The sequence below is a fragment of the Zonotrichia albicollis genome, chromosome 3 (assembly GCF_047830755.1).
Source record: "Zonotrichia albicollis isolate bZonAlb1 chromosome 3, bZonAlb1.hap1, whole genome shotgun sequence".
NCBI lineage: Eukaryota > Metazoa > Chordata > Aves > Passeriformes > Passerellidae > Zonotrichia > Zonotrichia albicollis.
Genome location: NC_133821.1, coordinates 2,026,513 through 2,044,073, shown reverse-complemented (window position 1 = coordinate 2,044,073; position 17,561 = coordinate 2,026,513). Strand labels below are relative to the sequence as shown.

The window sequence follows — 17,561 nt, the reverse complement described above, 5'->3', positions numbered from 1 at the left end:
AAATCCAACAGAAATCCCAAAAAATCCAGCTGGGATTCGGGATTTGGGGTGGGAAGGAAAAATCCCGAAAAAAATCTGAATTTAGCACAGAAAATCCCAAAATTTCTGCAAAAAAATCAAAATTTCCTCACAAAAACGGCCCCAAATCCCAAAGAATTCCCAAAAAAATCCAGCTGGGATTTGGGATTTGGGGTGGGAAGGAAAAATCCCCAAAAAAATCTGAATTTCAGCACAGAAAAACCCAAAATTCCCATAAAAAAATCCCAAATTTTGGGCTCAAATCCAACAGAAATCCCAAAAAATCCACCCAGGAATTTGGGATTTGGGGTGGGAAGGAAAAATCCTGAAAAAAATCGGAATTTAGCACAGAAAATCCCAAAATTCCTGCAAAAAAATCAAAATTCACTCACAAAAAACCCCAAATTTCCTTCCCAGAAAATTCCCCAAATCCCAAAGAATTCCCACAAAATCCAGGTGGGATTTGGGATTTGGGGTGGGAAACAAAAATCCCGAAAAAATCTGAATTTAGCACAGAAAAACCCAAAATTTCCTCCAAAAAATCAAAATTCACTCACAAAAAAACCCAAATAAACTTCTAAAAAAAATTCCAAAAAAATTCCCACAAAAATTCTGAAGAAATTCTCACCAAAATCCTGTCAAGAATTTGAAAATCCCCTAAAAAAACCCTAAAAAAACCCCTGAAAATTCCCTAAAAAAATCTCAAAAATTCCCAAATTCCCAGAAATTCTGGAATTTCAGAATTTCCCGGTCTCACCTCTGCTCTGGGGGCACAACTTGGCATTTAGAAAAACCCCAAAGAAATTTTCCAAAATGTCCCAAAATGCCCAAAAGACACCAAAAAATCCAAAAAAATTCTCAAGAAAACTTTTTTAAAAAATCCCAAAAATGTCATCATAAAACACCTGGAAAAACTCCCCAAAAAACTCCAAAAAATTCCCAGAAATCTGTAAAAAATTCTGTAAAAAGTCCTTTAAAATCCCAAAAAACGCTCAAAAAAATAAAAGAAATAATGAAAAAAACTCAAAAAATCCCCAAAAAATCATGAAAAAAAGCTCAAAAAAATAAAAGAAATAATGAAAAAAATCTCAAAAAAAATCCGAAAAAATCCTGAAAAAATCCCCCCAAAATTCCCAAACTCCCAGAATTCCCAGAAATTCTCATTTTCCCCAGAAATTTCCAGAACATTCCCTCACCTCCGCTCTGGGGGCAGAACGTGGCTGTGAGCAAAGCCTGAAATCCTAAAAAATTCCCAAAAATACCCCAAAATCCTCCAAAAAATAAAAAAAAATCCCTAAAAATTCCAAAAAAATCCATTAAAAATCCTTTGAAATCCCCCAAAAAACCCCAAAAATCCTAAAAAAATCCCCCCAAAAATCATGAAAAAATCCACAAACAATCCCCAAAAAAATACCGAAAAAATCATGAAAAATCCCAAAAAAATCCCCAAAAAATCATGAAAAAAATCTCAAAAAATTCCAAAAAAATTCTCAAAAAAATCCCAATAAATTCCCAACCCCCCGGAATCCCCAGAAATTCCCATTTTTCCCCAAATTCCCAGGATTTTGGCCTCACCTCCGCTCTGGGGGCAGAACTTGGCTGTGAGCATAAGCCTGAAATCCTAAAAAATGCCCAAAAATACCCCCAAAATCCTCCAAAAAATTCTAAAAAATCCATTAAAAATCCCCAAAAAATACCGAAAAAATCATGAAAAATCCCAAAAAAATCCCTAAAAAATCATGAAAAAAATCTCAAAAAATTCCAAAAAAATTCTCAAAAAAATCCCAAAAAATCCCCAAACCCCCCAAGATGTTCCCAGAAAGTTCCAGAATTTTCCCCCTCACCTCCGCTCTGGGGGCAGAACGTGGCTGTGAGCGAAGCCTGAAATCCTAAAAAATTCCCAAAAATACCCCAAAATCCTCCAAAAAATAAAAAAAAATCCCAAAAAATTCCAAAAAAATCCATAAAAAATCCTTTGAAATCTTCGCAAAAGAAACCCCCCAAAATCCTAAAAAATTCCCCCCAAAAATAATGAAAAAATCCACAAAAAATCCCCAAAAAATCCCCAAAAAATCATGAAAAAATCCCCAAAAAATCATAAAAAAAATCCCAAAAAAATCCCAATAAATCCCCAAACCCCCTGGAATCCCCAGAAATTCCCATTTTTCCCCAAATTCCCAGGATTTTGCCCTCACCTCCGCTCTGGGGGCAGAACTTGGCCGCCAGCCGCTCGGCGCTGAAGGAGCCGCCCGGGGCCGCCCCCAGGGCGTCGCTGATGCGGCCCTGGGAGAACCAAAACTCCGGGCCCAGGGAGGGAACGGTGCCCGGGGAGGGGAGCCTGAGGGGAAAATGGGGAATAAATCAGAAAAATGGGAAAAAACCGGGTTAAAATGGGGGAAAAATGGGGTTAAAATGGGGGGAAATGGGGTGAAAATGAGAAAAATGCTGCAGCTGTGGGGGAACCAAAACTCCGGGCCCAGGGAGGGAACGGGGTCTGGGGGCGGAGCCTGAGGGGAAATGGGGGAAAAGTCTGAGAAATTGGGAAAAAATGGGGTTAAATGGGGTTAAAATGGGAAAAAATGGGGTTGAAATGGGAAAAAAATGGGGTAAAATGGGGTTAAAATGGCAAAAAATGGGGATAAAATGGGAAAAATGCTCCGGGCCCAGGGAGGGAACCGTGCCCAGGGGAGGGAGCCTGAGGGGAAAAATCAGAAAAATGGGGAAAATTTGGGTTAAAATGGGGAAGAAATGGGAAAATTCGGGTGAAAATGAGGAAAAATGGGAAAAATGAGGTATAAATGGGGTTAAAATGGAGGAAAATGGGGTTAAAATGGGGTTAATATGGGGAAACAAAAGAACCAGAACTCCGGGCCCAGGGAGGGAACCGTGCCCGGGGGGCGGAGCCTGAGGGGAAATGGGGGGAAAAATCAGAAAAATGGGAAAAATGGGAAAAAACGGGTTAAAATGGGGGAAAAGTGGGGTTAAAATGGGGGGAAATGGGGTGAAAATGGGGAAAATGCTGCAGCTGTGGGGGAAGCAAAGCTCCGGGCCCAGGGAGGGAACGGGGTCTGGGGGCGGAGCCTGAGGGAAAATGGGGGGAAAAATCAGAAAAACGGGGAAAAAATGGGTTAAAATGGGGGGAAAATGGGAAAATTTGGGTGAAAATGGGGGGAAATGGGGTTAAAATGGGGTTAAAATTGAGTTAATACGGGGAAACAAAAGGATCAAAACTCCGGGCCCAGAGAGGGAACGGTGCCCGGGGAGGGAGCCTGAGGGGAAAATGGGGGGAAAAATCAGAAAAATGGGAAAAATGGGAAAAAACAGGAAAAATGGGGTTAAAATGGGGAAAAAGTGGGGTTAAAATGGGGGAAAATGGAGTTAAAATGGGGTTAATATGGGGAAACAAAAGGACCAAAACTCCGGGCCCAGGGGGGGAACCGTGCCCGGGGAAGGGAGCCTGAGGGAAAATGGGGGGAAAAGTCAGAAAAATGGGAAAAAAACGGGTTAAAATGGGAGAAAAATGGAGGAAAATGGGAAAAATGGGGGAAAAATGGGATTAAAATGGGGGGAAATGGGGTGAAAATGGGGAAAATGCTGCAGCTGTGGGGGAACCAAAACTCCGGGCCCAGGGAGGGAACGGGGTCTGGGGGCGGAGCCTGAGGGGAAATGGGGGGAAAAGTCAGAAAAATGGGGAAAAAAACAGGAAAAATTGGGGTTAAAATGGGGATAAAATGGGGAAAAATGGGGTTAAAATGGGAAAATTTGGGTGAAAATGGGGAAAAATGGGGTTAAAATGGGGGAAATGCTGCAGCTGTAGGGGAACCAAAACTCCGGGCCCAGGGAGGGAACCGTGCCCGGGGGAGGGAGCCTGAGGGGAAAATGGGGGAAAAAAATCAGAAAAACGGGAAAAATGGAAAAAAACCGGGTTAAAATGGGGTTAAAATGGAGGAAAATGGGGTTAAAATGGGGTTAAAATGGGGTTAAAATGGGGAAACAAAAGGACCAAAACTCCGGGCCCAGGGAGGGAACGGGGCCCGGGGGGTGGAGCCTGAGGGGAAATGGGGGGAAAAGTCAGAAAAATGGGGAAAAACCAGGAAAAATTTGGGTGAAAATGGGGGAAAATGGGGTTAAAATGGGGAAGAAATGGGAAAATGTGGGTGAAAATGGGGAAAAATGGGGTTAAGACGGGGAAAAATGGGGTAAAAATGGGGTTAATATGGAGAAACAAAAGGACCAAAACTCCGGGCCCAGGGAGGGAACGGGGCCCGGGGGGCGGAGCCTGACGGAAAAAGTCAGAAAAATGGGAAAAAAACCGGGTGAAAATGGGGGGAAAAATGGGGTTAAAGTGGGGAAAAATGGGGAAAAAATGGGGTTAAAATGGGGAAACAAAAGAACCAAAACTCCGGGCCCAGAGAGGGAACGGTGCCCGGGGAGGGGAGCCTGAGGGAAAATGGGGCAAAAAATCAGAAAAATGGGAAAAAAACGGGTTAAAATGGGGAAAAATGGGGGAAAATGGGGTTAAAATGGGGAAAATGCTGCAGCTGTGGGGGAACCAAAACTCCGGGCCCAGGGAGGGAACGGGGTCTGGGGGCGGAGCCTGAGGGGAAATGGGGGGAAAAATCAGAAAAATGGGAAAAATGGCACAAAACCGGGTTAAAATGGAGGAAAATGGGGTTAAAATGGGGAAAAATGGGGTTAAAATGGAAAAAAATGGGGTTGAAATGGGGTTAAAACGGGGAAACAAAAGGACCAAAACTCCGGGCCCAGGGAGGGAACGGGGCCCGGGGGAGGGAGCCTGAGGGGAAAAATCAGAAAAATGGGAAAAAATGGGGTTAAAATGGGAAAAAATGGGGTGAAAATGGGGTTAAAATGGGGAAAACCAGAACCAAAACTCCGGGCCCAGGGAGGGAACGGTGACCGGGGGGCGGAGCCTGAGGGGAAAATGGCAGGAAAAGTCAGAAAAATGGGAAAAATGGGAAAAAAACCCGGGAAAAATGGGGTTAAAATGGGGGAAAAGTGGGGAAAATGGGGTTAAAATTGGGAAAAATGGGGTTAAGATGGGGAAAATGGGGTGAAAATGGGGAAATGCTGCGGCTCTGGGAGAACCAAAACTCCGAGCCCAGGGAGGGGAAGGAGCCCGGGGAGGGAGCCTGAGGGGAAATAGGGGAAAAATCTGAGAAACTGGGAAAAAATGGGGGGGAAATGGGGAAAAATTTGGGTTAAAATGGGAAAAGATGGGGAAAAATGGAGGAAAATGGGGTCAAAATGGGGTTAAAATGGAGAAACAAAAGGACCAAAACTCCGGGCCCAGGGAGGGAACGGTGCCCGGGGGGCGGAGCCTGAGGGGAAATGGGGGGAAAAGTCAGAAAAATGGGAAAAATGGGAAAAAAAACCGGGTTAAAATGGAAAAAATGGGGTTAAAATGGAGGAAAATGGGGTTAAAATGGGGGAAAATGGGGTTAAAATGGGGAAAAAATGGGAAAAATGGGGTTAAAATTGGGTTAATATGGAGAAACAAAAGGACCAAAACTCCGGGCCCAGGGAGGGAACCGTGCCCGGGGGAGGGAGCCTGAGGGGAAAAACCAGAAAAATGGGGAAAATTGGGGTTAAAATGGGGAAGAAATGGGAAAATTTGGGTGAAAACGGGGAAAAATGGGGTTAAAATGGGAAAAAATGGAAAAATGAGAAAAAATGGGGTTAAAATGGGAAAAAATAGGGTTAAAATGGGGGAAAACAGAACGAAAACTCCGAGCCCAGGGAGGGAATGGTGGGGTTTTTTCTTTTGAGATTTGGAATTTCTCCTTTGGGATTTGGGGTTTTTTGGGGATTTGGGTTTTTTTGGTTTTTAATTTGGGGGTTTTATGATTTGGGGTTTTTCCTTTGGGATTTTTGGGTTCTTCTCTTTGGGGTTTTTCATTTGGGATTTGGGATTTTTTGAGATTTGTGGATTTTCCTTTGGGATTTTGGGGGTTTTTGGGATTTTGGGGTTTTTCCTTTGGGATTTGGGGTTTTTATGATTTTTGGTTTTTCCTTTGGGATTTGGGGTTTTTTCTTTTCCTTTGGGATTTGGGGTTTTTTTATGATTTTGGGTTTTTCCTTTGGGATTTTGGGGTTTTTTCTTTTGAGATTTGGGGTTTTTCCTTTGGGATTTGAGTGTTTTTTGCGGATTTTGGGGTTTTTATGATTTGGGGTTTTTCCTTTGGGATTTGTGTATTTTTTCCTTCAGGATTTTGGGTTCTTTTCTTTGGGGGTTTTTCCTTTGGGATTTTGGGGTTTTTTTTTGGGATTTGTGTATTTTTCCCTTTGGGATTTTGGGTTCTTTTCTTTGGGGGTTTTTCCTTTGAGATTTTGGGATTTTTTCCCTTGGATTTGTTTTTTCTTTTACTTTGGGATTTGTGGTTTTTGGGGATTTGGGGTTTTTCCTTTGGGATCTGGGATTTGGGGTTTTCAATTTTGGGTTTTTTTGGGATTTGGGGTTTTTCCTTTGGGATTTGGGGTTTTTATGATTTTTGGTTTTTCCTTTGGGATTTTTGTGTTTTTTTTCTGAGATTTTTGGGGATTTTTTTCCTTTGGGATTTGGGGTTTTTCCTTTGGGATTTGGGGTTTTTTGTGGATTTGGGTTTTTTGCTTTTTAATTTGGGGTTTTTTGGGATTTGGGGATTTTCCTTTGGGATTTTGGGGTTTTTTCTTTTGAGATTTGGGGTTTTTCCTTTGGGATTTGGGGTTTTTGCTTTTCAATTTTGGGTTTTTATGATTTGGGGTTTTTCCTTTGGGATTTGTGTATTTTTTCCTTCAGGATTTTGGGTTCTTTTCTTTGGAGTTTTTCCTTTGGGATTTTGGGGTTTTTTTTGGGATTTGGGGTTTTTGCTTTGGGATCTGGGGTTTTTTTCCTTGGATTTGTTTTTTCTTTTACTTTGGGATTTGGGGTTTTTTGGGGATTTGGGGTTTTTCCTTTGGGATCTGGGATTTGGGGTTTTCAATTTTGGGTTTTTTTGGGATTTGGGGTTTTTCCTTTGGGATTTTGGGTTCTTCTCTTTGGGGTTTTTCCTTTGGGATTTGGGGTTTTTCTTGGGATTTGGGGTTTTTTGGGGATTTGGGTTTTTTGCTTTTTAATTTGGGTTTTTTTGGGATTTGTGTATTTTTCCCTTTGGGATTTTTGGGTTCTTCTCTTTGGGGTTTTTCCTTTGGGATTTGAGGATTTTTTCCCTTGGATTTGTTTTTTCTTTTACCTTGGGATTTGGGGTTTTTATGATTTTTGGTTTTTCCTTTGGGATTTGGGGTTTTTTCCTTTGGGATTTTTTGGATTTTGGAATTTTTCCTTTGGGATTTGGGGCATTTTCTGAGCTTTGGGTTTTTCCTTGGGATTTGTGTATTTTTTCCTTTGGGATTGGGGGTTCTTTTCTTTGGATTTGTTTTTTTCTTTTCCTTTGGGATTTTGGGGTTTTTCCTTTGGGATTTGGGGTTTTTTTTCCTTTGGGATTTTAGGTTTTTCTGAGATTTGTGTATTTTTCTCTTTGGGATTTTGGGGTTTTTCCTTGGGCATTGTGTGGGATGTGGGATTTGCTCTCTCACCTGGGGCTGTCCCCCAGCGCCTCCTCGGGCAGCAGGAACGGAGCCGAGCGCTGCCGGGCATCAATCACCTGGGGAAAATGGGAAAAATGGGAATAAATGGGGAAAGAAATGGGGGAAATACAGGGGATAAATCTGGGAAATACGGGGAAATAAATGGGCTGAAAATGGGAAATAAATGGGGGAAATACAGGGAATAAATCTGGGAAATATGGGGAAATAAATGTGGGAAACAGGGGAATAAAAATGGGGAAAATGGGAAATAAATCTGGGGAATACAGGGAATAAATGTGGGAAATGGCGTAATAAAAATGGGGGAAATGGGAAATGAAATCTGGGAAATACAGGGAATAAATGTGGGGAAAATGGGAAATAAAATATGGGAAATACAGGGAAGAAATGTGGGAAATACATGGAATAAATGGGGGAAAGAAATCTGGGAAATACGGGGAATAAATCTGGGAAATATGGGGAAATAAATGGGCTGAAAATGGGAAATAAATGTGGGAAATACAGGGAATAAATGTGGGATAAATGGGAAATAAATGTGGGAAATGGGGGGAACAAATGTGGAACTTGGGGGAATAAAAATGGGGAAAATGGGAAATAAAATCTGGGAAATAAATGGGGGAAATACAGGAAATAAAAATGGGGAAAAATGGAAATAAAATATGGGAAATAGAGGGAATAAATGTGGGGAAAATGGGAAATAAATCTGGGAAATATAGGGAATAAATAGGGGGAAAATGGGAAATAAATGTGGGAAATACAGGGAATAAAAATGGGAAATCTGGGAAAGAAATCTGGGAAAATGGGAAATAAAATCTGGGAAATAGAGGGAATAAAATGAGGAAAATGGGAAATAAAAGATGGGAAATAAAGGGAATAAATGGGGAAAGAAATGGGGGAAATCTGGGAAATAGAGGGAAGAAATATGGGAAATATGGGAAAGAAATCTGGGAAAGAAATCTGGGAAAATGGGAAATAAAATATGGGAAATACAGAGAATAAAATGAGGAAAATGGGAAATAAAAGATGGGAAATAGAGGGAATAAATGTGAGAAATAAATGTAGAGAAAATGGGAAATAAATGTGGGAAATACAGGGAATAAATCTGGGGAAAATAGGGAATAGACTCGGGAAATATGGGAAATAAAATCTGAGAAAAATAAGGAATAAATGTGGGGGAAAATGGGAAATAAATGTGGGAAATGGCGTAATAAAAATGAGGAAAATGGGAAATAAAATATGGGAAATACAGGGAATAAATGTGGGATAAATGGGAAATAAATGTGGGAAATGGGGCAATAAAAATGAGGAAAATGGGAAATAAAATATGGGAAATACAGGGAATAAATGTGGGATAAATGGGAAATAAATGCGGGAAATACAGGGAATAAATGTGGGAAAAATGGGAAATAAATGTGAGAAATGGGGTAATAAAAATGAGGAAAATGGGAAATAAAATATGGGAAATACAGGGAATAAATGTGGGATAAATGGGAAATAAATATGGGAAATGGGGAGAACAAATGTGGAACTTGGGGGAATAAAAATGGGGAAAATGGGAAATAAAATATGGAAAATATGGGAAATAAATCTGAGAAATTGGGGGAATAAATGTGGGAAATAAATGTGGGAAATGGGGGAATAAAAATGGGGAAAATGGGAAATAAATCTGGGAAATACAGGGAATAAATGTGGGGAAAATGGGAAATATGGGAAATAAATTTGGGAAATAAATCTGGGGAATACAGGGAATAAATGTGAGGAAAATGGGAAATAAAATATGGGAAATACAGAGAATAAATGTGGGAAATTATGGAAATAATTTGGGGAAATCAGTGTGGGAAAAATTGGAAATAAATGTGGGAAATGTGGGAAATAATATATAGGAAATATAGGAAATACAGAGAATAAATCTGGGAAATAAATCTGGGAAAATGGGAAATAAAATCTGGGAAATACAGGGAATATATGTGGGAAATAAATGTGGGAAATGTGGGGAAAATGGGAAATAAAGGTGGGAAATACAGGGAATAAATGTGGGAAATAAATCTGGGAAATGTAGGAAATATGGGGAATAAATATGGGGAAAATGGGAAATAAATATGGGAAATATGGGGAAATAAATGTGCTGAAAATGGGAAATAAATGTGGGAAATACAGGGAATAAATGGGGAAAGAAATGGGGGGAATACAGGGGATAAATCTGGGAAATCTGGGGAAATAAATGTGGGAAACAGGGGAATAAAAATGGGGAAAATGGGAAATGAAATATGGGAAATACAGGGTATAAATATGGGAAATGGGGTAATAAAAATGGGAGAAATGGGAAATGAAATCTGGGAAATACAGAGAATAAATGTGGGGAAAATGGGAAATAAATCTGGGGAAATACAGGGAAGAAATGTGGGAAATACATGGAATAAATGGGGGAAAGAAATCTGGGAAATACGGGGAATAAATCTGGGAAATATGGGGAAATAAATGGTCTGAAAATGGGAAATAAATGTGGGAAATACAGGGAATAAATGGGGAAAGAAATGGGGGAAATCTGGGAAATAGAGAGAAGAAATATGGGAAAGAAATCTGGGAAAGAAATCTGGGAAAGAAATCTGGGAAAATGGGAAATAAAAGATGGGAAATACAGGGAATAAATGTGAGAAATAAATGTGGAGAAAATGGGAAATAAATGTGGGAAATACAGGGAATGAATCTGGAGAAAATGGGAAATAAATCTGGGAAATGGGAGAACAAAAATGGGGAATACAGGGAATAAATGTGGGAAATACAGAAAATAAATGGGGGAAATAAATCTGGGAAATGTAGGAAATATGGGGAATAAATGTGGGGAAATGGGAAATAAATGTGCTGAAAATGGGAAATAAATCTGGGAAAAATAGGGAATAAAATGGGGAAAATGGGAAATAAAATCTGGGAAATGTGGGAAATTGAGGAAATAAAATGTGGGAAATACAGGGAATAATATGGGAAATGCGGGAAATAAAATATGGGAAATAAAGGGAATAAATCTGGGAAATATGGGAAATAAATCTGGAAATACAGGGAATAAATGTGAGAAATGGGGGAATAAAAATGGGGAAAATGGGAAATAAAATCTGGGAAATTGGCGGAATAAATGTGGGGAAAATAGGGGAAATATGGGAAATAAATTTGGGAAATAAATCTGGGAAATATGGGGAAATAAATGGGCTGAAAATGGGAAATAAATCTGGGAAATACAGGGAATAAATGTGGGGGAAATGGGAAATAAATCTGGGAAATATAGGGAATAAAAATGGGGAAAGTGGGAAATAAAATATGGGAAATGTGGGAAATAAAATATGGGAAATAAAGGGAACAAATATGGGAAATACAGGGAATAAATATGGGGAAAATGGGAAATAAATCTGGGAAATATAGGGAGTAAAAATGGGGAAAATGGGAAATAAAATCTGGGAAATACAGGGAATAAATGTGGGGGAAATGGGAAATAAATGTGGGAAATACAGGAAATAAATGGGGGAAATTGAGGAAATAAAATATGGGAAATGTGGGAAACAAATCTGGGAAATAAAGGGAGTAAATGTGGGAAATACAGGAAATAAATCTGGGAAATGGGGGAAATAAATGGGGGAAATAAATCTGGGAAATGTAGGAAATATGGGGAATAAATGCGGGGAAAATGGGGAATAAATGCGGGGAAAATGGGAAATAAATCTGGGAAATATGGGGAAATAAATGTGCTGAAAATGGGAAATAAATGTGGGAAATACAGGGAATAAATACGGGGAAAATGGGAAATAAATCTGGGAAATAAATAGAATAAATAGGGGGGAAATAGGAAATAAATATGGAAAATATGGGGGAATAAATGTGCTGAAAATGGGAAATAAAACTGGGAAATACAGGGAATAAATGTGGGGAAAGTGGGAAATAAAATATGGGAAATATGGGAAATAAATGTGGGAAATACAGGAAATAAATGGGGGAAATTGAGGAAATAAAATATGGGAAATGTGGGAAACAAATCTGAGAAATACAGGGAATAAATGTGGGGAAAATGGGAAATAAATCTGGGAAATGGGGGAAATAAATGGGGGAAATAAATCTGGGAAATGTAGGAAATATGGGGAATAAATGGGGGAAAATGGGGAATAAATGCGGGGAAAATGGGAAATAAATCTGGGAAATATGGGGAAATAAATGTGCTGAAAATGGGAAATAAATATGGGAAATACAGGGAATAAATACGGGGAAAATGGGGAATAAATATGCTGAAAATGGGAAATAAATGGGGGAAATTGGGGAAATAAAAATGGGGAAGATGGGAATAAAATCTGGGAAATACAGGAAATAAATGGGGAAATGTGGGAAACAAATATAGAAAATATGGGAAATAAAATGGGAAATAAATACGGAAAATATGGGAAATGAATAAGAGGAATAAATAAGAAAATATGGGAAATAAAAGTAAGAAATATAGGAAAAAAAGGAAAATAAAAAAGGGGAAAAAGGGGAAATAAATGTGAGAATTGTGGGAAATAAATATGAGAAATAGATATACAAAATATTAAAAATTAATAGGAGAAATAAAACCAGGAAATATGGAAAATAAATGTGGGAAATGAGGAAAACAAATGGAGATATAAAAATGGGAAATGTGGAAAATAAACTGGAAAATGAATCTGGGAGATTTGGAAAAAGCAGCATTGGAAAAGCACAAATCCCAAAATATTGACACAAAAATCCCCAAAAAATTCCAAATATTAAAACCCCAAATTCCCTCAGAAAATCCCCAAAAATCCCCAAAAAATCCAAATCCCAAAACCCCAAATTCCTTCAAATTCCCCCCTAAAAATCCCAATAAAAATCCCCAAAAATCCCAATAAAAATCCCAAAAATCCCCAAAAAATCCCAAATCCCAAAACCCCAAACTCCTTCAAATTCCACCCTAAAACACTGAATAAAAACCCCCAAAAATCCCAATAAAAGCTTCAGAAATGGCCCCAGAATTGCCGAATTTTCTGCGATTTTTTGGGGAATTTTTGCGCGATTTTTTGGGAATTTTTGGGAGATTTTTGTGGAATTTTTGGGGGATTTTTGTGGAATTTTTTGGGGGGGTTTTTATGGGTTATTTAAAGTGTTTCTGACCTCCAGGCCGTGCTGCAGGAAGGCAGAACCCCCAGCAGGTGCCCCAGCAGCACCAGCAGGGCGGCGCCAGCACAAACCCCAAACACCCCAAACACCCCAAAAATCCCCAAAAAAATCCCAAATCCCAAGACCCCAAACTCCCTTATACTCCCCCTAAAAATCCCAATAAAAATCCCAACAAAAATCCCAATAAAAGCTTCAAAAATGGCCCCAGAATTGCCGAATTTTCTGCGATTTTTGGGGGAATTTTTGCACGATTTTTTGGGGATTTTTGGGGGATTTTTGCAGGATTTTTTTGGGGAGATATTTCAAGGTTTTCTGACCTCCTGGACGTGCTGCAGGAAGGCGGGCACCCCCAGCAGGTGCCCCAGCAGCACCAGCAGGGCAGCGCCCAGCGCGGGCAGGGCACAGCGCGACAGCTCCGGCAGCTGCGGCTCCTCCTGGGCCACATCCTGGGGAAAAATCACCAAAATCAGCGATGGAACAGCACCAAAATTCATCCTGGAACAGCCCCAAATCGCACCAAAAAACCCAAAAGGAAAGCTCTGAAAATAACCCAAAAAATCCCCCCAAAAAATCCCCATAAAATCGAAAAAAAAACCCAAAAATTCCCCCAAAAACCCCAAAAACTCCCCCCAAAAAAAACCCCAAAAATCTGAAAAAAAATCCCCAAATATTCCCCCAAACCCCTCAAAAAATCCCCCCCAAAAAACCCTCAAAATCCCAAAAAATCCCCATAAAATCGAAAAAAAATCCCCAAAAATTCCCCCCCAAAAAAACCCCAAAAATCTGAAAAAAAATCCCCAAAAATTCCCCCAAACCCCTCAAAAAAATCCCCCCATAAAACCCCTCAAAATCCCAAAAAATCCCCATAAAATCGAAAAGAAACCCCCAAAATTCCAAAAAAAACCCCCAAAAATTCCAAAAAAATCCCCAAAAATACCCTAAAATCCCAAAATTAAATAAAAATCCCTCAAATAAACAGAAATAATAAAAAAAATTCCCTCAAATTTCGGTCCCTCATTACCTGCAGGGCGAGCACGAGGTGCAGGGTCGACGATGACGTCATCGGTAAAAATCCCAAAAAAATCCCAAAACCCCCAAAAATGCCTCAAAAAAGCCCCCAAAATCCCCCAACCCCACAGCAAACCCCAAACATTCTCACAAAAATGCCCCAAAAAATCCCCCCCAAAAACCCCAAAATCTCTCCCAAAAAAATCCACCAAAAAAACGGAAAATCCCCCAAAAATCCCCATAAAATCGCCCAAAAACCCCTAAAAATTCCAGAACCCCCCCAAAATCTGCCCCAAATCCCAAAAAATCCCCCAAAACCCCAATAAAATCTTCCAAAACCCCCTAAAAATTCAAAAAATCCCCCAAAAATCTGAAAAAAAACCAAAAATTCCCCCAAACCCCTCAAAGAAATCCCCCCAAAAAAACCCTCAAAATCCCAAAAAATCCCCATAAAATTGAAAAGAAACCCCCAAAAATTCCCAAAAAAAGGCCCAAAATGCCAACCAAATCCCCGAAAATCCCCTAAAATCTCAAAATTAAATAAAAATCCCTCAAATAAACAAAAATAATAAAAAAAAAATTCCCTCAAATTTCGGTCCCTCGTTACCTGCAGGGCGAGCACGAGGCGCAGGAGGTCGGTGATGACGTCATCGGTGCCGAGCTCGAGGCTGAGCAGCGCCAGGAGGCGGAACAGGGCCCGGAAGTGCTCGGGGGAGCCCGGGCACAGGCGGCACACCCGGAACGCGTGGCACAGCAGCGCCGAGCCGTGCTGAGGGGAAAAAAAAAGATAAATTTGGGGTTTTAAGAGGTTTGGGGAATTTTTTAGGATTTTTTGGTGATTTTTCAGTAATTTTTCAGGGAGGTTTTGGGGGATTTCTGAGGAGATGCAGGGCCCGGAAGTGCTGAGGGTAGCCCGGGCACAGGCGGCACACCCAGAACGCGTGGCACAGCAGCGCCGCCCCGTGCTGAGGGGAAAAAATGGGAAATTTGGGGGTTTTTTGTGATTTTTGGGTTCGGGGAATTTTTTAGGATTTTTCTGTGATTTTTCGGGGAGTTTTTGGTGAGGTTTTAGGGGTTGTCTGAGGAGATGCAGGACCCGGCAGTGCTGAGGGGAGCCCGGGCACAGGCGGCACAGCCGGCACGCGTGGCACAGCAGCGCCGCCCCGTGCTGAGGGGAAAAAATGGGAAAATTGGGGTTTTAAGAGGTTTGGGGAATTCTTTAGGATTTTTTGGTGATTTTTCAGTAATTTTTCAGGGAGTTTTTGGGGGATTGTCTGAGGAGATGCAGGGCCCGGCAGTGCTGAGGGGAGCCCGGGCACAGGCGGCACACCCGGAACGCGTGGCACAGCAGCGCCGCCCCCTGCTGAGGGGAAAAAATGAGAAATTTGGGGTTTTTTTGTGATTTTTGGGTTCGGGGATTTTTTTTAGGATTTTTCATGGAGTTTTTGGGGGATTTTCGATGGGTTTTTGGGGGATTTCTGAGGAGATGCAGGGCCCGGAAGTGCTCGGGAGAGCCCGGGCACAGGCGGCACACCCGGAACGCGTGGCACAGCAGCGCCGAGCCGTGCTGAGGGCAGAAAATGAGAAAATTGGGGGTTTTCGAGGTTTTTTGGGGTTCGGGAATTTTTGGGGATTTATTGGTGATTTTTCAGTAATTTTTCAGTGAGTATTGTGGGGGTTTTACTGGGTTGTCTGAGGAGATGCAGGGCCCGGAAGTTCTGAGGGGAGCCCGGGCACAGGCGGCACAGCCGGCACGCGTGGCACAGCAGCGCCGAGCCGTGCTGAGGGGAAAAAATGAGAAATTTGGGGGTTTTTTGTGATTTTTGGGTTCGGGGAATTTTTTAGGATTTTTCTGTGATTTTTTCAGGGAGTTTTTGGTGGGGTTTTTGGGGTTCTCTGAGGAGATGCAGAGCCCGGAAGTGCTGAGGGGAGCCCGGGCACAGCAGCGCCGCCCCGTGCTGAGGGGAAAAAATTCGTTTTTTTCAGAATATTTCGGTATTTTGGGGGGTTTTGGGTTTGGGGGAATGTTTGAGATTTTTTGAGATTTTTTTGCAATTTTTGGGGGATTTTTTTAGGATGTTTTAGTGATTTTGGGAGGCTTTTTGGTGGTTTTTCAGTGATTTTTCAATGATTTTTTTCACTGATTTTTCCCTGATTTTTCGGGGGGTTTCTCGGAGGGTTTTTTGTAGGATTTTAGAGAAGGTTTTTGGGGTTTTTCCTGGGTTTTGGGGGGATTTCTGAGGGGATGCAGAACCTCAGAACAGGGCCCGGCAGTGCTGAGGGGAGCCCGGGCACAGCAGCACCGAATTGAGCTGGGAAAGGGGAAAAAAAAGGGAAAAAATGGTATTTTTGGGGGTTTTTAAAAATTTTTTTTAGAATTTTTGGTGTGTTTCTTGAGGTTTTTTGGTGATTTTTTTTTGTGATTTTGGGGTTTTTTGGGGGGAATGTTCATGATCTTGGGGTTTTTTTAAGGAAGGGATTTAGAGGAATTTTTTAGGATTTTTTGGGGAATTTTTAGGGGTTCTGGGAGATTTTTAAAGAATTTTTTGGAGATTTTTGTAGGGAATATTCTTGGATTTTGAGGGGATTTTTTAGGTTTTTTTGATGAATTTTGGGGGTGTTTTCTTAGATTTTGGGGGGGGGATTTTTTGTGATTTTTTCAATAATTTTTGGGTGGTGGTTTTTGGATTTTTTTGGTGAATTTTGGGGGTAATTTTTGGGATATTCCCAGATTTGGAAACTTCAGGACACCCCAAAATTGGGGAAAATTTAGGAAAATTGGGAAAAATTTGGGATTTTTCCAGACCTTTTTCATGAAGACGGAATCCTGGCGGGAACATTTCTCCACCTTCAGCTTCAGCAGCGAAACGTCGGTGATGGAACTGCGGAAAAAATCAAAAAAATACAAAAAAATCAGAATTTCCCATCCTAAATCCCAAATTTTTCCTCCCAGCTGGAAAATTCAGGTAAAGAAACAGAAAAAAAAAAAATCTAAAAAACTCTGAGGGGAAAAAAGTTTTTAAAAGTCTATTTGAAAATAAAAGAAAATAGAATAGGGTATTCCAAGAAGAAAATTCTGGGGGAAAAAAATCAGATAAAAACCAGAAAATTCAAGAATTCCAAGTTCTGGATCTGTCCCAGATCCAGACCAAAATTCCAGAGAAAAAAGATCTGGAAAATTCCAGAAAATTCCTGGAATTTCCCAATCCCAAATTCCTGATTTTTGGTCCCAGATAGGAAAATCCAGAAAAAACTCTGCAAACCATTGTGTGGAAAAATTCTAAAAAAAATATGAAAGAATCTGGGAAAAAATCTGAAAAAAAATCTGGGAAAAATCTGGTAAAATTCTGAAAAAATTAGGAAATATTCTGTAAAAAATTCTGGAAAATTTTGAAAAAATCTGAAAAAAATTGTGTAAAACTTCTGAAAGAAATCTGAAAAAATTTTGGAAAAATTCTCCAAAAAGTGGGAAAATCTGAAAAAATATGAAAAAATTCCAGAAAAAATCTTTAAAAATTCTGAAAAAATATGAAAAAATTATGAAAAATGGTGTAAAAATTCTGGAAAAATATGAAAATTTCCGAAAAAATATGAAAAAAATTCTTTAAAATTTTGTAAAAAATCTGTCAAAAATTGTGTAAAAATTCTGAAAATATTCTGAAAGAATTCTGTAAAAATTCTGAAAAAATTGTGGAAAAATTCTGAAAAAAATTCTGTAAAAAATCTGAAAAATTGGGTAAAAATTCTGAAAAAATTGTGTAAAAACTATGAAAAAATATGAAAAAATTCTGTAAAAAATCTGA

At 40.0% G+C, this 17,561-nt stretch overlaps 1 protein-coding gene across 2 annotated transcripts in view; it reads right to left on the bottom strand.

Annotated features, from left to right (window-relative positions):
• The window catches only part of EFR3B (EFR3 homolog B), a 63,693-nt gene that overhangs the window by 27,520 nt on the left and 18,612 nt on the right, over positions 1-17,561 (bottom strand). For both annotated transcript variants that reach the window (XM_074536434.1, XM_074536433.1), the window contains 5 exons: positions 16,565-16,640; positions 14,366-14,527; positions 13,068-13,196; positions 7,591-7,658; positions 2,214-2,356 (listed from right to left, as the gene is read on the bottom strand). In XM_074536434.1, coding sequence (XP_074392535.1) covers positions 2,214-2,356; positions 7,591-7,658; positions 13,068-13,196; positions 14,366-14,527; positions 16,565-16,640 — 578 coding nt within the window. The remainder of the gene's footprint in view (positions 1-2,213; positions 2,357-7,590; positions 7,659-13,067; positions 13,197-14,365; positions 14,528-16,564; positions 16,641-17,561) is intronic.